General features: G+C 41.1%; 3 protein-coding genes across 3 annotated transcripts in view; all 3 read left to right on the top strand.

Annotated features, from left to right (window-relative positions):
• The window catches only part of dnaaf5 (dynein axonemal assembly factor 5), a 28,459-nt gene extending 22,280 nt beyond the window's left edge, over positions 1 to 6,179 (top strand). Inside the window, exons 12-13 of the mRNA XM_084744890.1 lie at positions 130 to 321; positions 5,509 to 6,179. Of these exons, the coding sequence (XP_084601016.1) occupies positions 130 to 321; positions 5,509 to 5,663 (347 nt within the window). The 3' untranslated portion in view covers positions 5,664 to 6,179. The remainder of the gene's footprint in view (positions 1 to 129; positions 322 to 5,508) is intronic.
• A 1,416-nt stretch (positions 6,180 to 7,595) lies between these two features.
• LOC146309524 (glycerophosphodiester phosphodiesterase 1-like) lies at positions 7,596 to 12,387 on the top strand. The gene is made up of 6 exons (XM_084744279.1): positions 7,596 to 8,022; positions 9,191 to 9,366; positions 9,508 to 9,613; positions 9,828 to 9,920; positions 10,000 to 10,211; positions 11,908 to 12,387. The coding sequence occupies exons 1-6, from the start codon at positions 7,762 to 7,764 to the stop codon at positions 12,053 to 12,055; spliced, it is 996 nt and encodes a 331-aa protein (XP_084600405.1). The 5' UTR covers positions 7,596 to 7,761; the 3' UTR covers positions 12,056 to 12,387.
• Positions 12,388 to 15,023: 2,636 nt separating this feature from the next.
• LOC146309523 (MAPK regulated corepressor interacting protein 2-like) lies at positions 15,024 to 22,162 on the top strand. The gene is made up of 5 exons (XM_084743589.1): positions 15,024 to 15,599; positions 15,703 to 15,772; positions 17,380 to 17,519; positions 19,143 to 19,235; positions 21,992 to 22,162. Exons 1-5 carry the CDS (start codon positions 15,545 to 15,547, stop codon positions 22,060 to 22,062), a joined length of 429 nt encoding a protein of 142 aa, XP_084599715.1. The 5' UTR covers positions 15,024 to 15,544; the 3' UTR covers positions 22,063 to 22,162.
• Positions 22,163 to 22,299: the final 137 nt, after the last annotated feature.

Below are 22,299 nucleotides of genomic sequence, written 5' to 3'. Positions count from 1 at the left end.
TGAAATACACAGTAACACACTCCAGTCTAAAAAGTTAACTGACTCACTCAACAGCAAAGTTAACACAAAGATTTTCGTCTTCTAATCCTGTAAATCAGTGTTTTGTATGCGGCTGTCTTTTCTCCACAGAGCTGCTGAAGCGTCTGGATGATGGCAGCGAGGAGGTGCGTGGCGTCGCCCTTCAGGCTATCGGGCTGTGGCTGTCCAGCCTGACCAAAGACTACAACACTGAGCTCTGCGCTTCCCATCTGCAGTTCCTCTTCCAGCAGCTCCTCCTGCACCTTGACGACCCCGACAGCTTGGTGCAGGAGCAAGTGCTCGGTGAGTCTGGGTGGGGGCGTCTGAACCTGCAGCCTCAGAGATGAGGATGGTGTGTTGATAGCTTGTTGACGGTGAGGGCTTTAAAAAAGTCACATATGCACACGTCCTGATAATGCTTTGTTCAAGGTGGGTTCAAAAATGATTAAATAGTCTGGACACAAGCAACAAGAAAGAAATATTACCATTCAAAGATTTACTGCATGTGGAAACTACTATAGTTTTACCCTTGACTCTTTATCAATGCTGACTATCAATCATAACCGTAACTTTTGACAATATCATGTAAACTTTTTTATAGCTGGCATTTAATGCATTGTCTACAGTCCTTGACACCTGTGCTGATAAGAGGGATTCTGAAGATAACATTATGGGCTAGATATGAAACACCCTCATGTGTATTTGACTTAAACTGATTATGTGATAAGGACCTAACAACCTTGATTAGCTGATAAACATATTCAGCTGATAGTGATGATGATGATGATGATGGCACATGTGAGATGATGATGAAAACAGAGTTCAGCTGTGATGATCTGCAGACCAGCCTGCTGTGTCTGAGGCACTCGCAGAGAGATGAGACAAATTAGGGGGTATCTTCTATCAGACAGTAGATTGTTGTCTGGCACGCTGCCAGCAGATCCCCCCCCCCCCCCACACACACACACACAAACCTGTCCTTTATTTCAAAAGCTCTGTTATCCTTCTTTTCCACACAGTCCATCACAACTCTTGAGCAATTCCCCGCTGCCAAAGTAAGCCGTCAGAGGCTGGGCTGGCCAAGGCCCTCAAGATTGAAACACAAGATCCAGATATGCATAAGCATCCACCAGAGAGCTCTAATATCTTTACAGGCTTAGGAATAAAGGTGCTTACTAGAAACATAGAGGGTTCTTCAGCCTCCCCCCATAGGAGAACCCTATTTGGTTCCTGTTTGAGCCTTCTACTCGGAACCCAACATTAAGGCTCATACCTAGATTCCTCTGTGAAAGGTATCACTCAGAACCCCTTATGAATGAGAACTCTTCTATGGTGTAATAGTTCCACCCAGAACCCTCTTTGGAGGCTCTGTCCAGAATCTTTCCACCCTCAAAGGGTGCCAACAAGAAAACACCCATTGGGTTCTACAGAGAAGCTTTTTATATTTCAGCAGCTTTATGTAGGACACATATAGGGGGTTCTTCTGTTAACCTTTTTTATATTCCAGCAGTTGTATCTAGACCACACATGGGGTTTATCCAGAACCCACCCAGGGGGTTCAACAGAGAACCAGATTATAATGTAATACAAAAAAATCTCACCCTTCTTCAAGGATTTCAGCAGTGCTTGAATAACTCTTTCTTCTAAAGAGTTCTTTAGATGAAAAGGGTTATCAATGAAAACCTTAGTCTTGTACCATTTACTAACCCTTTATTCAAAGAAGTGTTCTTCAGAAGCAAATGGGTCTGGGTAGAACCTCAGCCCTTCAGAAAGAATCCTTTTGGAAGCCTTATTTATACAAGTATGTAAGTCCCACTGCCAGCACACCTGGGGTTCACTGTGCTGTTTGTGTGGCAAATCTGTGCCTCTTTACCCCACGACCTCCCCCACATCACAGAACAGTCCTGCCTAATGACAACCACATGGGCACCCCTTCTCCTCGCCACCTTCCCACATCTGTCCTCACACCCATCCTGCCTAATCCCTCCATCTTTTATCTGCCTGGCCTGTCTTAACTTCCTCCTCTCATACACAGTGTTTTCTGTGACGGCCCGTAGCTCCGTGGCTGTGTTTTATTCACATATCTGTGGAAAGTCTGAGTGGCTTTTCTTGAAGTGTGTAATCGAGGCTCAGCTCCTCTGGACTTTCACTCTCTCCCACTCTCATGGATGTTAGCTGTCATTACTTCTGACAGGATGCAGGTGAGCACTGATGCCTTAGCCAGCGACGAGAGGCCTCGCTACAGGATCTCTCATCTTCATACGGCTAGACATGGAAGGAAAGGGGGGGGCGGCATTCACACACTCACCATATGCAGCAATAGCTTCCATACCATGAATTCTAGCCCTGCAAGACGGCTTTTGAAAGCCTTCCAAGGACAATAAGCATTTTTGTTGTTGCCATTGGTTATCAAGTGTCTGTAACATTGCATGCAGAAGGCAGAACACATGTACATCAACTTTATGAACCGGACTTCGCCCACATACTGTACAAACTGTACAGTCAGTCCTTGGATGTCTGTAGTTCCTGCAGTCCAGGATTCTCTTTGAAAAACTATACTGTAATTCTGTACGTTCCAGTTTAAACATGAAAGGGATCATTTTTGAGGCTTTCTTTGCTGTCTCAACCTATGCTGGGTAGGATGGATGGATAACAGTGATTTATCTTTAACTCATGCTCTGGGAATTAGTTGTGCACCAAAACTGATACTAGTTAATGGATAAGTCTGGAGATATTTTATATTTTTCTTATTGTTGACGAGTCCCGTGAACATATCAAAATCAACACTGAATTGATCCTCCCAACAAGAGTTGTCTGTTAGCCAAATCCTGATGTATCTTATTCCTCTGTGCTATAGACCTCCATTGTCAATCACAGAGAATTAAAAAGACCTAATGAACCACATTGTGCTGGGTGACATGTTCCTTCATTATGATGAAGATGAGCTCTGTACTTAGTTTTGAGTCCATCACACATACACTGTACTGCTGCTGTAAATACTCAATAGAGCACCAGATTCATAGCTGAAAGTAGTCCTGAACAAATGCACTATTTACTCCTCTTTTAGTAACATCCGGTACATTTTTTATTTTTACTTTGAAAGATGTAACAAATGGGTTTGGGCCTGGGAGCCACAGTCAGGTGGAGGGAAATCAAGATGCATTGATGGTTTTGATATTTTCATTGGATTTGTTCACATAAAAATACAGAATATTGCTTGCCTTACCCTTTCACAAAAATGCTGTTACAAGGCTAAACCTTAGAGCCTGTTTACACCTGGTGTCGCCATGCATCTTGGGTAATCTGAACGCAAGTGGACAGCTCTGAATACAGGTGTGAATGGACCCAAGACACATTGAAGACATATTTGAGAAGCGATCGCTCAGACATTCAGAAGTGGTCTTGGCAGCTTGTAGCTACAGTCTTCTAGCAGAATGTATGCAAACATGTCCTGAGTCACATCGAAGGACCACCTACTCAACTGATGTTGTGCAAATACACTATTTGGTTTACTGTAATACAATTACATGATTATGTGCAGTATCCCCAGACTACCTTAAAAATGTACTTATTAAGACTCATTGAAACTTAGATTAAACTTTGTGAAATGGCTACAGCAAATTCTTAATGTGCTATATGTCAATTCTGAAAAAGTTAGTAATGCATCACTAATGACATAAGTGCATTGTAAGTGTTTATTAACCTCAGTGTGTAAGCATATCTATCCCATACAGTGTAAAGATACAAATGTAAGTCAGGCCCAGTCCTTTAAAACTGTGATCCCCATGAAGTACAGTAGATTTGTAGACAGCTCGGAGTCTCTGTGAAATGAGATGACCTCACATCGTGTTGAGTGATCATCTGTATCTGACAGCACCCATAACCGCCTGCGCCGCAAATGTGGAAGCATTCTTCACTCTCATGCAGGCTCTGTTTGAAGCTTTCTTTTTTTTCCCCTCCATGCTCTCTTTCTTCCTCTCTATCTGTCTTTGTTCCTTTTAATAGTTGATCCCATTCTTACGCTTCTTGGATTTCAAACGCATATCTGTGAAGTGGCTTGATGTCTGCAGCATGTCCTGACAGTATGATGGACAGCAACCCCCCCATGCCTCATCCTTCCTTCTCTCACTCTTCCAGTGCTCCACCCTGATAATCCCACCATCCTGGCAGCACGGCTGCTACCTGCTCAATCACACAGACTGTTGGCACAGCTATAACTCACTTCTCACAAGTCATCATTGTTCTCCTTTTAATTCCCACCACCCCACCTCCGTCCCAGCTAAGCACAGTATACACAAAAGCTAAAAATCCCCTCAATCTCTCTGAAGAACAAAGGCGGGTATCAGATGATGAGTTTACATGAGCTAACTCATCCAGAGTGACAGCATGTCAACACTGGAGCAGCACTTTTGCAATGTGGTTTCCGAAGCATTTACCCACTGACAACAATTCGAGTAATTCAATATACCTCCGAAAATCAGCACAAGGTGTGGGAACTGTGGAGGAAAAGATGTGAACAGAGAATTGTCGCCTCCCAGTGGAAAGAAAGGGCACTTGCACATACAGTATTTGCAGGGTTGATGCAGTGCAGTTCATTATTGCCATCTGCTGGCGTCTTGACTGCTGTCTGACTCGGATCCTCTCCTGGTCACAAACTAAAAACTTAAGATCTATAGGGAACTTGGGTTTTAGAGCCATGGAAGTGAATGAACTAACTTTTCCTGAGCATCTGACTTTTAGAGAAACTCCTCTATCCTCTGCATTTATCAGAGAGAAAAATTAATCTGAGTGGTTGTCAAAACCAACATTGAAGAAGAATTAAAAAGGCAATCAAAGCAGGCGTAATTAGACCATCAACCCTTTGATACACTGAAGCTTCCATACTTACAGGCTTAAGTAGACCTTATCGATCCCTTGAAGAATTTAACTCAAAGGAACAGTTAGATGTTTTGGGAAATAAGCTTATTGGCTTTCTTGTTATGAGTGAGATGAGAAGATCAATACCCCAAATGAAATAATCAATTAACTGCTCACTGTGGGGCTCCAGTGTCCACTTATTTAATGAAGCAAAAAAACTAAAGTTTCAAGCAGCACTGCTCCTCATCTGGCTAGTGGCATTGCATGACGGCATCTTATATACACATGACAACACAACAGTCACCTGGTCACTCATGTGAACAAAAGAGTTTGCAAAATACATACAGACATTACATTACATTACACACCGGCTGTAATGTTAGCTCTTTGTCAAGACTAGCTTCATTTAGTCAAGTTAGCCAAAGTTTGGACACATTTGCACCAGCTAACGTCTTCATGGTAATGTATTGAACAACAGAATACTGACTTTTATGTCTGCCAGCACCCAACAATGGTTTGGTGATGCTATTTCTAATTTTATTTGAGTCCTCTTTCATCTCATACGCCGAGTGCTGACTTCTGTCTGTTTTGTGTCTTTTCGGTTTGGCTTTGTATCTGTTTTTTCGTGTCCAGAGGTCCTGAAGAAAGGCAGCTCGGTCCACTCAGCACTTCTCAAGAGAGAGGTGGAGGCAGTGAGAGACAAGCAGCGGAGTCCTCTGCACTGCGACCAGCTGCTCCAGCACATCAGCTCACTGCACACAGAGACCGCAGCCGAGTGTCCTGAGTGATGTGAAGTCTTCGTCCTGACATTAAGAGCCCCTCACCTCGAATTGTACAGTAGACATTGATGAAAACGTCTAACAGCATGCACTGAGCATTTTTCACTGAAAGACTTGTTAAAATAAAACTCAGTCATTTTGTAGCTTCTTGCCTTAAGTTCAGTGGAGTTTGGACCTTCCTGGGGCTGATTAGATGACTAATATAAAAAAAAATGGTGAACTTTTCAATATTCCTTTTAATACAGAATGTCTCTGTTAACATTTGTTAAAACAGCTTTTCCAGATTTGCTCCTTTTTATTGTATTGCTTCTGAAGTTTGGTTTTATGAAAACAAAATTATACATTCCTGCACCAGCTCTCAGCACTCCTGCCCCCGAATGGTACTGAGTCTGAGAGAACCTGGGTCGTGTGTTTTTTGTCTTCAAAATAAGTGTGTTTTTTATTTTGTTTTAAAAAAAAAACTCAACTGTTGAGATGTGTAAATGGAAATAACATCAAAATAAATCTGAATCATTTAAATATGAAACCACGTTTGAAAACTGTGTATAGAAGTAATACACCTGGGAAGAGCCTGTAAAAAAATCTAAAATTCAAAATGTTTGGTACCTCTTAATAAGCGTAGAAATTATACACTGAAGTCATGCTTGTTGTTGCAGTTGACAGTTTTAATTAAACTGTTCAATAGATGCAAACATTAATATAATAAACATAAGTACAGTTACACAGGGACATTTCTACCTTTTGGGGGGCCCTTTGCAAAATATTGTTTGAGGGCTCCTGTTTTGTTGTGCTGTGTTGGGGGAATCCCAAATCCTCTATGGCAATCTGAGTCATGTATTTAACATTTAGATGCATCGATCTGGTGCCCTTCAAGAGGACAAGAGGCTGGAACTGTGAAAAACTTTTTAGCGCATTTTGACTCAAATTCAAATCAAACATTTCAAGTTGACCCCTTACAATTTAACCTCCAGAAAATGCTTATGGATATGACACACACATACATAAAAAAAACTGTCAAACTTAGAGGATTTAAAGAATCACCTGCAATGTGCACAACAATGATGTCCAGACAGATGCTGTATTTTCCTTGAAATGTTTATTTAGAAGTTAGGAACACATTTCTTCCTAATGTTACTATTCATGCTATTTCCAGACCGCATAAAATGCTAAAAAAAAAAAAAGTCGACCCTATTATGAAAATATCTCACTATATTACTTTTTTTATGTTTTCAAATGAGCACAATCCGCCAGCTGTTGTTGAAACAAACATATCTTAAGACACCCAGCACCACTTTTGTCTGAGGATGTTTGAAAACAAATACATCTATATTACAATTTTACAATTTCACTTATTCAGGTTACTTATCTTAGACCACAAAAATGGTAACAGCTTGCTCTTAGCATTCTCACAAGGTTTTCTCACATGAATAACGTTGAGACATGACGTGTGACAGATCTCTGGACTTACATCACACTGCTTGGGCCCCTCTGGTAGTTTTGGGGCCCCATGAAACCACATAGTCCGCATATGAGAAAGACTCTGCAGCGATTAAAATGCCTTTTCTTAACTGATTATCTATTAAGTGTGAGTTAGTCAGATAAAGTCATAGTGATCTGATCATTTGTTAGCGATGAGCAACAGGAATTAATAACATTTCGTGAATTAATCCATGCATTAAATCACCATAAGTCATGCATTAGTGAAGAATTACTTAAATATATGATTTGTACCCTTTTTAGAAGTGTATTTTCTCCTCTCTTCTTATAGCATGTCCATATGCTGCATTCAAATACATGGCTGTACGTAGGATAGTTTTAATTTTGAATGTTCTGACCGAATGTTTCTAAATACTGTCTTTTTTTTTTTTTTAACTTGACACTGACGGTAGCAGCGACACTGCCTCCCTCCTCCCTCTCATCCATCCTCTGCACAACCACAACGGGAAACAGCTGATTCTCGCTGATGATCTTGCGCGTCTGAACCTCCACCATGTAGCCACCTGAGTTCCGACAGCAGAGCTCCATCCATGGCATCTTTCTAAGCACCGATTCCTCTCTCATCCTCCGCTCCGATCGTGTCACACACACACCCCGTCCTCCGCCCATCATGCTGCAGATCGGGGATGAGGTGGTGTATTTCTCGGCGTTGTTCCTGCTGGTCATGTTAGGGACGAGGAGCGCCACGGGGGCCTCCCTTCTCACCGCATTCCTCTACGTCTTCATGGTGATGTTCCGGTTTCCTCCGGTGCCAGCGGAGCAGGCCGGCCGCGTCCTCCGGCCCAGGGCTCCGTCAGGCGGCGTGCCGGCGGTGGCGCACCGCGGAGGGAGCCACGACGCTCCGGAGAACACCCTGTCAGCGATCAGAGAGGTGACGTGCAGCCATCACACATCTGCTGGGATGAAATAATGCAGCTGTATTCAGAACTAAAGTGCTACATGCAGGCTACAGATATTCAACACAAATAATTAATTCATTTCTGTAGGAACAAATGAGTCCTAAAATAGACATTAGAGCAATTTCATGAGTGTGATAATAATTAAATTGAATGATAGGCCGGTTAAGCTTTAAATGTCGTGACTTCCCAGTTATTTTGCAGAGTAAGCAGATTACCACAGACAGCCACTGAAGTGAATGGTCACAGAAGCAAGCTGGTTAGATTTTCATCACATCAGTGCTTTATTGTTCTCCTTGGTCTTGAAAATGAATTATTTACATTGATGGCATCTTAATGATGAAGTCTCCAGTCACTCACAAGCCTGACAATCCTTTCTTTCCTGTCTGTTTGTGTTTCAATACACACTAAAGGTGCTGAGTCAGCTGCGCTTGTACTGTCCCAGAACCATCACCCATGCAGCTATGCAATGGACAACCATTTATAGCTGCAGCATTAATCGATTAATTGTTTGCAAATCGGTTATTGAATTCACAGACTATTTTGATAATCAGTTTGAGTGATATTTTCAAGAAAAAAAATCAGAATTCTCTGATTGCAGCTTCTGAAATGTGAATATTTTTTGGTTTCTTTACTCCTCTCTGACAGTAATCTGAATATCTTTGGGTTGTGGACAAAACATTTGAGGACATTGTCTTGGGCTTTGGGAAACACCGATCAACATATTTCACCATTTTCTAACATTTTATAAACTGAGGCAACTGATCGATTAATCAAGAAAATAATCGTCAGTTGCAGCCCAAAAATAATTCTTATCCCTTTCATCTGTCCAGTTCTTATCTGGATGAGTTTCTTTTATTCAGTTTAATGCACTGGTTTACGCTACCATCTTCATTTTTGCATGTGTCTGCAGCAAAATAGCACACACACATTTCCACAGAAATAGAGAACACATCCTCGCTGTTAAATAACTGCACTGACTCACTGTGTCGCATCTTCTGACGTATGTTGACTCCTTTTCTCCTGCTGTTCAAAAGCCCCAAGGCAAAAACATTTTCCTACCTGAATGTAAATGCCCTTTTTGCAAAGAAAGATGTGTTTTTAAATTCTTTCTTTCTTCTCACCTCTGATCTCGTGCTTCAGGCCAGTAGGAACGGAGCGACTGGAGTTGAACTGGACCTGAGTTTCACAGCCGATGGAGTGCCAGTACTGATGCATGATGAGACTTTGGACCGCACCACCAACGGCTCTGGACCAGTTAACAAAGTGCAGTTTGTCCATCTCAGGAGACTGGATGCTGCTGTTCGTCACAGGCTTAAGTACGCCCAAACACTAATGTTTGCTCATCTAAGCTTGTGATTTAACTTATTTAGGTCATGAGGAGGCATCAGTGACAAATTTAGACTTTCATAACCAGTTAATCACTCTGTGAAGTAGCTTTTGGTTTGTGTTGTCTACAGGGACAAGTTCAGTGGAGAGAAGGTCCCAACTCTGCAGGAGGCAGTGGAGGAATGCATCAGACACCAGCTGACCATCTTTTTTAATGTCAAAGGTCAACCTGATAAGGTGCTGAAAATAGTGACTGGCCTCACCTGATGGGCAAAAAGACTTGTTACTGATATACTGATACATGCATATTTGGATGCAAAAATAAACTTTTTAAACTTCTTTTTAAATAAGCCTGTTTATTATCAGATAGTTAAGTAAGAGAGCAGATAGTAGTTCTGTTTGTGTTTTCTCCTGTTTTTATGGAATATTAATACATTTTCCTCTTGTCCAGGCTGCATCCGTGCTTCATGACACGTACAAGAAGTTTCCTGTCCTTTACAATTCCAGCATAGTTTCATCCTTTGAACCAAAAGTCATCTACAAGGTAACAATAAATATGACTGAATGTGAAATTTTGAATGAAGATCCAGAACCTCCTTCTGACTCTGTTGTCTGGTCCACAGATGCGTCAGACTGACCCCAACGTGGTCACGGCTCTCGCACACCGGCCCTGGAGACTGAGCCGCTTTAGCGACGGCACCCCCCGGACCCTGTCGACGTGGGGTCAGATGTGGACAGCAGTTCTGGATGTCTTGCTGGACTGGGCCCACCACCACATACTGTGGAAACTCTGCGGGGTCTCTGCCATCCTGGTGCAGAAAGACTTCATCTCACTGTAGGTGAAATTCAGTCTGTTTTATCATTGTGATGCAAAGCCACAAAAAGCTGTGTGAAATTCACAGGGTTTAAATGTGCAGCAACTGATTCTGAAGAAGGAGTTGAGTCTCATTCCCAGGTCATGAAGTACTAATGCTCTGGGAATGAGACTCAACAATCAACTGTGTTACTGATCTGTGGTTGGCCAAGGTCTCTTGTCACAGGCTAGATTTTCCAAAGCTTAAAAACAGAGCCAAGAGGAGAAGAAAAGGTCTAGATTTCCCTCAAACCGCTTTAATTACATTATGCTTGAATGTTATTATGGAACTTTTGCCCAGTGACACCAAAACAAAATGCCTACCCCAGCTTTACGAGATCTTCTGAGGTAATTTTTCTTGTATGCATATAATCTCATATTTCTCTGCTCTCTTTCAAGGTCCAACTAATTTAGATTCTTTCTTTGCAAAACAATACCAGATTGATGCTATTAGAGCCATCAGGTTGCAGGAATCAAAGTATTATCGAAATTGTAATATGGTGCAATAAGTGCAATATCCAGATCACAGGAGCTGCATTTTTTGATAAAAGGTAAAATATGTCGCAACATGTCATTATAAATAAAAATACACAGATGTTCTGGCCTGCAAAACCTATTCTCCAGATGTGAGGGAATATTCTTATTGCAATATCTGTCAGTGTAACCACATTATGATTTTTTGCATACTATTCAGCCCTAACAATGGGCTCTGATAAAGTTCCCAAATTCATTCAGCTCTATGCTTCATATCAAACCTCTTATCTCTCCTCAGTCTGTGGCTGCCACTGTCTGATCTCTGGTTAAATGCTCTGTGCAGCTGGTTGTCTGGGATCAGCCAAAGACTGCATGAGGAGTGAAAAGACACATTACTTTTTTGTACTTGCACAGGGCTTCAGGCTTCAACAGAGTGCTGACTCCCTGTAGAAATGATCTAGCTTATCGCCTTATGTCAGTATAACCAGATCAGTGTTGCAACAGACCGGGGTTTGTAAAAACTCACTAGCTCCCAGAAAGTTTGACCCACAGGTCTAAAAATGTACACAGATGTAGTTGACATGATGTTAAAGGTGTGTAGTTATGTTCATAGTTGTAACATTGAGCATGGCCTCTTTTCGGAGATGACTTACTGAAGATGAAAACCAAAAAATATAGATTTTTCTTCTTGTTTCAACTGATGTAGTATATATTGGTATGATTGATTGGTTTTAGCCTCATGCTAAATGAGCACATTTTTTGCAAAGTAGAGTGGGTTGCAATTCAGTTGAGTCCTCATACATTTTGGCCTCATAGTTCTGTTACAAGCATTTTTACTTGGGCATAACGATGGAGCAAAAAGAGGATGATTTTTAAAGGTCTTAAAAGGTGGACACCAGGGACTTTGATGCTGTTTTGTGTTTGTTTTTTCAGTTGTTGTTTCTGCCTCTGGCTCTATTTAAAGTACTTATCTAGGTCTGTTGTCAAATGTTAAAACATCTCCCAGATAAACTTCGATTCAAAGCCTTTTAGTTACTTCCACATGCTGAAAAGTTGAACTGATATGCTTTTGAACACCCTACATAAGTAGGCTCTGCTTCACGAGATATATCACGTATTGTCTGCAATTAAAATGTTTCTCTGGTTATGGGTCTGGTTCATTTTTGACTGAGCTATATTGCGTTTTCCTCCTCCTGTCTCTCAGCGACTACGTGCAGTACTGGGCAGAGCGAGGTGTGGAGGTGGTGGGCTGGACTGTTAACAGCGCTGTGGAGAAAGACTACTACCAAAACCTGCTGAAGATCGGCTACATCACCGACAGTCTGCTGGAAGACTGTGATACTTACTACTGAATGATCACACACACACACACACACACATACAGTGGCTTGAAGACATACAGGGATAATTAAAATCTCAAGTGTTCCCAACCTATAGAAGATAAGATTTGTTAAAGAAAAGACGACATGATTACCATAATTACTACATTTCCCACTCTCTCGTCCTTTCAAAGAACATAAGACACAGAAATATGTAGATTAAGTTAATTATAAGGTGGAAGGAAGCTAGAAATTTGGTGCTAACTAGCTCTGTAGAGGCAATTTAACAATCCAAGCTTTATAGAACTGATATATGATTTACTGTAGAGGTAAGAACACTCAATTACCTGTAGCTGGCATACAGGTAATTTAAATCTACAGACAAATTAAAGAAATAGTCTTTTTTTAAAACAGAGTTGTATAAGGTACTTATATAGTCGGTGTATTGCCTTCATTGATGGCAGTTGCCACTGGCGCACTGCTGTGGACAGAGTCAGCAGCAAAACAGGGCGGTGAAAGGTCTGCAGTTGCCTTCGGCCTCAAGTTACTAAGCGCCCCATAAAACGCCTAATAAACTTATGGTTAAGTAAGTTTGTTTTTGTTGTATTTATAATTTTTCAATAATTATGTTGTGGCAGAAAGGAGGAGGAAGGAAAAAAAAAATGCACAAAATGAACCTGTCCCCCTGAACAGGCGAGGAAGGGGGAGGGAGGAGATAAATCAGGGCACACCTGTGAGCTGGAGAGGAGGGAAAATTTAACGAAGGCACCATGGAGGACGGACAGAATGAGGAGTGAGAGTTGACCAAAGAAAGAGATTATTAGAAGCTATATATCCAGTTCCTGGATCTAGCAGCAAGGTAAAGTCGTGAAAATATTCAAAATCTACTGTACACTTAAGCTGATTCTGAATTTTTCAGGTGCCTAAAATTAATTTTGCCGCTGTCCCTGTCCACAGCAGGACATTGCTTAGTTTCTTATACCAAAACTCCTGCTGCTTCTCCAAACTGGGGTCATGTCAATCTCCATCTACTGTAGGTAATACACTGACTGGATAAGAACCTCATAAAATCCACTTCAGAACATCTGAACTATCTCTGTCAACCATGAAGACTCAACTGCATACTTCCTTGTCCTTATCCTACTACCAGCAGCTATACCTCCAACTCTCCTGGACCAGGGATTAGGATTATGCTACTTTAAAGATCTTTTCTACCTTGTGTGCTGATCTTTCAGAGGCTTTAAAGAGACATCAGTGTATATAGCTGTAACGTTAGATATACTGGCATCATATCAATGCCTGCTATCATGATATTTATTTAATAAAGGACTCTAGAAGATCTTTAGTTAACATTCAACAAAACTGACAAGATGATACCGTGGAGAGTCTTGCCTTCTGTTGTTAAGTTGCACAAATACACAAGAAACTTTAAGATAATTAAGATAATAATGATAGTAACAATGATAACAATATCAGATTGTATTCCCCCACAGGAACCATCCTTGAGGGAAAGTTAATGCACCGTTGAACCTCAGTGTAGGTGTTCAGTGTGTGTATTCAAGGCCAAAATGAGAGAAGGACAACTCTGTTTGTCCTCATGGCTTTAGACAGAATTATAAGAAATACTTAAGTTTTAAGTCCAAAGTCCCATCCGCCTCATATGTTTGACTAGATACCATAAAATCTGACAATTTAATATTTTGCATTTAGTTATTTAACTTTTTTTTTAGTTATATTTTCTGTAAATGTTATGTCCTCACATAATGCTCTAATACTGCTTTATTTAATCCTCCACACTGCTAGGAATATTACTTGGAGGGAGAAATACTAATTCCTATCATTTTATGTTAATTGAACTTAATTGCAATGCCTGAACACAATCACATTTAAAGATAAGTGACAGTAAAGAGTCAGCCTTAAGAAGACCACCGTGTTTTATTACTTGCATTTCTCTTTCCTTTCATTCCCTGCAGTGGTAAGGATAATTGGGAATAAATCATCAAAACAAGCTAAACTAAATCCTTAGAATGTAAATCCAGTTTGCAAAACTGATGTAAGTCAATAATGCCTTTTAGGTGAAAATCTTAAATTAATAAATTTTTAAAAACTGTTAGTATGTGCAGGTTTTCTTTGTATTCATTCTCTTAATGTCCAACTGGGTATTTGTCAGCCCATCTTTTAATCTAATCAAACTGTTAGTGAACGTGTGTGTGTGTGTGTGTGAGACCTGCCTTCCCCTGTGTTTGCTGTAAACACAGAGACGTTGGGCAGATATGGGCCATGTGGAGGAGAAGACAAAAGACCCCCATTGAATGACAGAATTTTATTTGAAGGGGTGGAAGCAACTAATTACAAATACTCAAATTATTGTAATTAAGTAGTTTTTTGGGGTACTTTTACTTTGATGAGAACATTTTCTATATATCTGTACTTGTACTCATATTCATGTATGCGTAACAATCTGTAATCTACTCAGTAACTTTTGAAATCATAGTTAAGTACTGAGTACAATCTGAATTAAACCTTTCATCTGCATTTTTGTAGCCGTAAGGTTATCTGACTGCAAACGGTCCAATGAAAACCTCTGAAATGCTGCAGGCGCAGGTATGGGACGTTACACAAGTCACGTGATCAAAAAATAAGCAGCACCATTTGACTCTCCTGAAGTTCCTGCGAGCACCGAAGGTAAATTCCCTTATTCTGTTTTCTGTATTTTTTTTGGTCATATTGTAACTGTGAGTCAATCTCAACGTTCAGTCCTGTTACCCAAAGTATTTCTTAGGTTCTAATTTCTTCAAGATACCTTTGAAGGTGCTTAGCATTGATGCCACGTGCTTACATTTAATGTTATTCCTAAAGCGATGCTGAAACTCAGTCCTGTTCCAAAATGCATAATCTTCTGTTAAGAAACAACAATAATAATTAATTCGGCGGAATGTCCCGTTCACTTTACAAGATAATTTCGATGATTAATTGTTTCACGTTGTGGACATGTCAGTCTCCAGTCAGCAGCCTTATTAGTCCCTCCAGTCCCGGGACACTGTCTCTTTAAAGCGCCTCGGGAGGCGTGGAGGGACGTCGAGAAGTGGTGCGCTTTGACGGTGTGCGTACAGTGTCTTATGAATGACAGCCGCCTCCACAGGTTATGTGACATTGTGGCAGCAAAGTGACTTACGTTAAACTCTGTGGACTGTTTGGACCGAGACTGCAGGTGAAGGGCGGACGGATCGCCGGGTGAGATGCGTCCCGGCTGCTGGTTTTACGCGGAGAGGAGCGCGGCGCACGGTTCTTCTCTTTGAGAGGTTACATGTCGGCTTCAAACTGGCACCCTGTCAGTGAAATCCAGGCCGATCAGCTGAGGAGAGGACTGACACATCTCACATCACGTCCACCTATTTTTGAAGGAGTGTGCTGAACTTAAAGTGCCTTTTTAAAGTTAGACCTGCTCCACCTGTTTCCGCTCCTTCTGGACTTTCACCGCGAAGTGCCGAACTCAGAGTTTACCGGTGACTTTTCCTGCGCATGATGTACACAATTACAAGAGGTCCCAGCAAACTGGTCACCCAGCGACGCACAGGTGAGATTACACACTCACACGCGCTTTTACAGCTCCACCAGACATTCATCGGGTTTTCAAGTGTCTTTATTCAAGTAAAATGTGAATTTCCTCTTATTTTAAGGGCCTACTCAGCAGCTTGACAACAAAATAAACGACTTCAAGCACAAGCAAACATCCTGGAGTATGCCTGAGTAAGTGTACAACTTTTGGAGAGACAAACCACCACAAAGCTCTCAGTACTGTGTGTGTGATGCTTTTTCATGTGTGTCCTTTAAAAAAAAGTCCTAAGATATTTCACAAATTTTTTGCAAAGATTAGACTCATGTAAGATGAAATGTGTTGGTTTTATTGTGTTCACACAATGAAACTATAGTTGTTGAATCTTGAATGAGAGCGCTCTGGCAGCAGTGGACGTCATCAGCTTGAGACGGGTCACGTTTGCAGGCCTGACTGAAACTCACTCTGCCTGCTGCTGTGTTTTCATGCCTTTGAACCAGCCGTGACCTTGTGGGAAGGCGAGGTGCCACATGGTCCTTCACTCAGCTGTTGCAATCTCTGACTTGTGCACCGCCAACCTCGCTGGAGTTAAGGCCCAAAAGCTGAGAGTTAAAAAAAAAAAAACATCAGGCTGCCTGTGACATGCTGCTTTTCCTCTTCTACCCATCAGCCTCCCTGCACCCACACACGGAGATCTGGTTGCACAGGATACAAGGAGGAAATTTATATAATAGTTGCAGTGTTGTGGCCTTTTGTCAAAACTGCCTTGCTGCTTGTAACATCAGGTGCCCACAGCCAACCCAAACCACAAACAAAAATACAAGATACAAAAAACTGAATAGGCTACACAAGAAAATAAACAATAAATAGCCTAAACAAATAACTAGCAATGTAAAATACTATCGGAAGCCAATCTAAATAAAGCAAATAAGTAGAATAATTAAACCAAATACTAACCTCAAATCGCTCCTACACACAGTGTGAATAGATAAATTGCACAGGATGTTTGCACAGTAGAGATATACAAGATTTGGACAATTCTGCTGAATCTGTGTCTTTTCCATTGCTTGGACAATGCCTGCATAATTATGAAGGAAATATATATGTATAATACATTATATTGTCAAGCAAAGTGCAAAGTGTTTGTTATAATGGCAGCTGAAAGATTCGCAATGTAAAACTTTAATGAGAACTTTACACGTGTCACATGATCAACAAGACAGTCACACGGCAGCCATTTTCCTCCGACGTCACACTCAGGGTGTGAAGCTCCCATGTCGTACTGCTGAGTTCCAGGTGTCATGTAAACACAGAGAATCTTTCAAATCATCATCTCACAGCTTCTTAGTTGATCTGCAGCTGGAAAGTCGATGAACATCTGCAGGGACATTGTACCATATTTCAAGCTAAGACTGAATATTTTACTACCCATCAGCTACTGTAGCTAACTATTTAACGGTGTTAAATGATACAAAAGAGAAGGCATACATTTTGCATTTATTTAAACATTTATTTAAGAATGGAAGTAAAACACTGGATGTAATGAAGCTTGAAATGAAGATAAAAGCCTCCAGATTTTTCCTATCTAATGTCTTTTCAGTTGCTGATCAATCAAGAAGTGGTGAAATTAGAACGATTCATCAGATTCTCTACGTTTATACGATGTATACCTGGAACACGGCAGTACGACATTTGAGCTTCCCACCTTGAGTGCTACGTCAGAGGAAAATGGCTGCCGTGTGAACAAAGGGACCAAAAGTAAATTCTCTGTTTTCCCTGTTTTTCTTCTTCTGCCCATCAGCCTCCCTGCACCTAAGATCGTCTTCAACCGTCTGAACGGTAAGAAGTACCATCACCCTGCTCCGGCTCTCCCCGCAGACACCCAGCAGGAAGAGAGCTTCACCCCCGCGCACGAGGAAAACGTCAAGTTTGTCTATGACGGTAAGGAAATGGATGATTGGTCTCACTGGAAATATGAGACGGCGCTTCTCATTGTCTCAGTGTATCCAGACACCTGCCCCTCACCAGCTAGCTGTTTTGTGAATGACATTGTTTTACTACCAAGGGCTTAATTAAAAACTACAAACCAGCTTCCTCCTCCTCCTCCTCCTCCCCCACCCGTCTCAGGCCTCACCCACACAGCTGCTCTGATACTGATAGCCATGATAGGAACCTAGCAGAAAAATGCTCTCACACCCACATAACACACTAAAGGAATTTTTTGGCTTTGACTAGCACCCACCGGCCGTGTGGAGGAATAAGAGTCTTGTTGTCTGAGCTTTGAGGAAAAAGGCAACAAAGAACTTCTGACAGGATGAAGGGTTTTGCCCCAGGTTTCTATTTTACATATTCACAGGCTTGTTTGCTCCTCATTTGGCTCGGCCGTTCTCACTTTGTGTCCTGTTAGTGGCTGGCGTTGAAGCTCAGCCCCAGCAGCTCATAAACAGCTTCAGTTGACCTTGTGGTTGAGTGGACGAGGACACAAAAAGACAACCCAACCCCCTTCTTTGTGCTGAGAAAGGCTGTGCTGCTTAGAGTCGATTCATTCTAAAGACTTCAGTACATGGTACACACAACGTATCCATTAGTTTTCTGAAAGTCATGACCTGGAGGCACCTACCACAGATAAAATCAGTCGTAGTCTACACACACACACACACACACACACACACACACACACACACACACACACACACACACACACACACACACACACACACACAGAGGAGTGCACATGCTGCTGTATTTGAAATACAAACGTTTGGCAGGAGTGGCAGGCCTTTGAAGCAGTTGCCCTTGTGGACTTTGTTTGAGACTGTGGGTGTGACACAGGGGTGCAGGACTGTTTTGACTTGGACAGATAAGAACATTTGTTATTACTTACTACTTGCATTCTTAATACCATATCCCGGGGTTCAGATTATCGTGAGTTAGTTGTTATTTTGCTTTCAATTTCTTACTTTACAAGGAGCCTGCAGAACAACAACACAAATACAAGAGTTAAACGCTTGTTCATGTGATAGTTGTGGCCAATCTGGTACAACTCCCCCATCTGTCCCTCAAAGACTCTACCCATGTGCGTCTGTGTTTCTGGATGGCAGAGAGAGCGTCTGTGTGTTTAGCTGTCAGTCATCCAGGTCATGGCATTAGCGAGGAGCGGTCGCAGGAAACTGGACTTTGCTTGAAAACGCTCCACCTCGCACCCGAGAGGCTTGCATCTACTCATGGATGAGAGGCTCGTGTTTGTGACAACACAGGATGTTGTCCTTTTCAGCTGAGCTGTAACTAGATGCAGATTTCCCTCTGAGTGGTGATACGGATGGCGTGTGTGGTTCTATAAAAAGAAAATAGTTCCTACATGAAATGGCTCACAACAAGGTCTGTTCCATGATATTGGAGAGAAGGCAGCCATCTCTACAGCTGAGACTTGCCAACTCGCACCAAAACAGTCTAGATGGATAAGTAGCATTACATTTTTGATTTGGAGGTGAACTGTCCCTTTTGCATTTCGAAGCTTATAAAGTATCAAAAGCAGATGTCTGACTGAGTCATTGTGTTTTTCAGCCTGGCAGGAGGTGGTGCAGCAGGAGCAGGGACCAGAGGAGGTCCAGGGAGCAGTCCACTATAAAGAAACCACTCCCAGCCCACACATGGACAGTAAGTCATTGCTTCTCCTCCTTCTCACAGTCCTCCCCACTCTACTCCACCCTCCCCAAACACAGATTTATCCTTTAAAATGGAGATGAAAGCCCCGAAGACGTACTATATTTAATCATAAAACGACCTAATGTCACCAGAGATCAGAGAAACATGCTAAGATGAAAAACTGACCTCTGACACCACAGCTGCGGCGTCCTCCTTTGACCCGTCTATTCCAGTCTGTAACTTGTGTTATTGTTGTGTTGCCTGTTGTTAATCAGAGATCAAATTAATGAAGAATATTTGCCAAATGGGTGAGTGTTTGTTTATGATTCATAAGAAATCATTAATAATCCTTTAGAAGGAGTAGATGTTTGTAACAGTTAAATTGTGAAACATCTTAATGGAGTCTGGCAGTCAGTGTTTGAGGTAGGGTGACTTCTTGTCATTGTAGTGGTTTTGGTCTCATGATAACAGCCCACAGACCTGCAACTGCTGTAACCTGGACAGTAGGTTGTATTGGTTTATGACGGCAAGCCAACCAAGGATTAGTGGAGCGTTTAGTCTGATCGTTCCAGCTGGAAGGGAGCTGGCAGAGGTCACAGGCCAGTCTCTCCCCACTGCCCAAATGAGATGTGCCAACTCTGTTGACACAATTAGAAATACTAATTTAGGTTTTATACTTTATTTTCATACCGCCCAGGCTGACAGAGATTTGTCAACCCAGATTAAAAACACAACATACAATATACATGGAATCAAGAAGGAACTTACATGCTGCCTGTAGGGTTCAGTTTTGGATTATTGTAGAGTTTTGAACATGCAGATAATAACTAAAATCATCCTACAGCCAGCGCTAAAATCAAACATGTATATGTGACTAAATTTTATTTCACTCATTCATACATTTGTTCATTTATTTATTTAATTCAGTATTTTTTTTAAGTAAAGGAGTGTCATTGTCAGTCTGTCTGTTGGTTGAACGCTGTGATCTAGGATGTAACAAATTTCTTTAAAAAGACTAAATAAGAGTAATTAATAATGATTATGATGATAACAATGATGACAATAATGATAATAATAATAATAATAATAATAATAATAATAATAATAATAATAATAATAATAATACAGTAATAATAATGTTGAGTTTGTAGCCTTTCATTTTAAGTATGAATATCTGCATTATCTGACATTTTAATCTGTGACTGGCTCCACTAGAGATCAAAGAGCACAGTGATTATTAATGCTTTATATCAGTTTGCTTCTGGTTGCCTCAGGTTGGTTACTAATTAAGAAGATATGGATGGTGCTAGCATGCTAACATGCCTGCCTTTGAAAGTAATATAAATATTGCTAGCAGATTTCAGTGGTTTCCACACTGGAAGACTTTTACTGAAACAATTAAATTATTACCAACACTGATGTTACTGTTATTTGTAGTTATTGTACTGATTAGTTTTACATTTTGATGTTAAATAATGTAAGTGAGATACTAATAACGAAAGGAATAATTAAAAGGAATAGTTTCCTCATGCCGATTGAGAGTCGGGTTTATTTTTTTTGTCTACAAAACACTGCTGGAGTTTCACAGGGAAATTGTTGCGGAATCTCCCAAACAACTGAAGTAACACCCATAAAACACCTCCATACTGCTTGTGTGGTTTAGTCCAAGTCTTGTAAAGTCCCGACATGTCGTTCACTTGTGTGTACACACCGTCACACCACAGTTCAGACGGTGTGTGCACACACACAGGAATGTGGCTTTTAGCTCTACGGTGGAGATTCAGGCTGAAAAGATGATGAAAATGACATCATTCAAGTCAACCTGGCATTTCAGGGCTTTAGGAGACTGGGATTACACCAGAAGAGCAGTATGGAGACATTTGATCATTTTTGTTGTTTTTGTTTGAAAACTGGTCACTGTTCGCTTCAGCTGTTTAGGAGATTCTGCAATGCTGTTTTGCGAACAAAAAAACAAAACCCGTCCTTCAATCAGCATGAAGGTGAGAAGATAGTCACTGAATTTTCATTTTTGGGTGATCTATCCCTTTAATATAGTGTTGCATTTCCTCACTGTGGCCACAGGAGGGCAGTGAACACACATGATTATAAATACCCCTGTCAATTACCGATGGTGAAGGCGGACAAAGAACTCAAACAGTTCAAGTCAAACTGTCAAAATAAAATTAGTCCAATAAATAATTTCTGCTTCATTTCTGTCGTGTGTTAAATAAACGATCAGACAGGGGATTTCTAATATAGGTGTTGTAATGTTTGCTAAGCAAATACAAAAAGTAAGAAGAAACAATATAGATAAATAAAAAGAGTAAAATGTATTCATATTGACTGTGTCCACTCATGTTTTAAATGTATGTTTATTCTGTGTGTCCTACGGTGAATCCTTCTCTACATATTTAATCTTTTGAACACAACGATCCAGGCTGTGACAAACTGATGTGAAAATGTTATTCTGGATACTAATACTACTACTTTTGTTTTGTTCGTTCACCTAATTTTGAAAGCACAGACAGGAAGTTGTAGTGTGCTCCTCATGCCCACATTGCCATTAGTTTGATAGATATACCGTTACAGTTCAGAACGACAGTTGTTATCAAGATGGATTTTACTGTTATTTGTAATTATACCGATGACTGTTACACTTTAGTGTGTACTATTTAAACTAGATATTTAAATGATATATTAATGAGTTTGGCAGCCAAGAATTTAATGTAGTGGTGCAGTTTTAATCTTTTTATTTCCTTTGTCTTTAGATTTTGTGCCCATAGATCTGGATGAGTGGTGGGCCCAGCGTTTCCTAGCCAATATAGACAAGCTATCCTGACACTCCTCTGGGATTTGTGGATCTTGACGGACGGTCAGGAGGTGAGACCTGAAGCAGGACAGCTCACAGAGGAGAGGAAGCCTGGGCAGGAGGAGCGATGGGTCAAAATGTGATTCAAATGGATGGACAGCGCTGGGACGCTAACATAGAAACCACAGAGAATCACTTCACTTGAACTCAACAATCCATCCATGTGTCAATGTTCAGTCTGCGACAGACTGGACACTGGAGGACGAC

Source organism: Lutjanus erythropterus, chromosome 19 (assembly GCF_056507025.1).
Source record: "Lutjanus erythropterus isolate fLutEry1 chromosome 19, fLutEry1.hap2, whole genome shotgun sequence".
Classification (NCBI taxonomy): Eukaryota; Metazoa; Chordata; class Actinopteri; order Lutjaniformes; family Lutjanidae; genus Lutjanus; species Lutjanus erythropterus.
This window is presented reverse-complemented; position numbering and strand designations above follow the sequence as displayed.

Coding starts and splice junctions, on each gene's coding strand:
- LOC146309524 (XM_084744279.1), top strand. CDS start 7,762: ATGCTGCAGATCGGGGATGAGGTGGTGTATTTCTCGGCGTTGTTCCTG. Junction 8,023..9,190: donor CCCTGTCAGCGATCAGAGAG/GTGACGTGCAGC, acceptor CTCGTGCTTCAG/GCCAGTAGGAACGGAGCGAC. Junction 9,614..9,827: donor TCAAAGGTCAACCTGATAAG/GTGCTGAAAATA, acceptor CCTCTTGTCCAG/GCTGCATCCGTGCTTCATGA.
- LOC146309523 (XM_084743589.1), top strand. CDS start 15,545: ATGATGTACACAATTACAAGAGGTCCCAGCAAACTGGTCACCCAGCGA. Junction 15,600..15,702: donor GGTCACCCAGCGACGCACAG/GTGAGATTACAC, acceptor TCTTATTTTAAG/GGCCTACTCAGCAGCTTGAC. Junction 17,520..19,142: donor CGTCAAGTTTGTCTATGACG/GTAAGGAAATGG, acceptor TGTGTTTTTCAG/CCTGGCAGGAGGTGGTGCAG.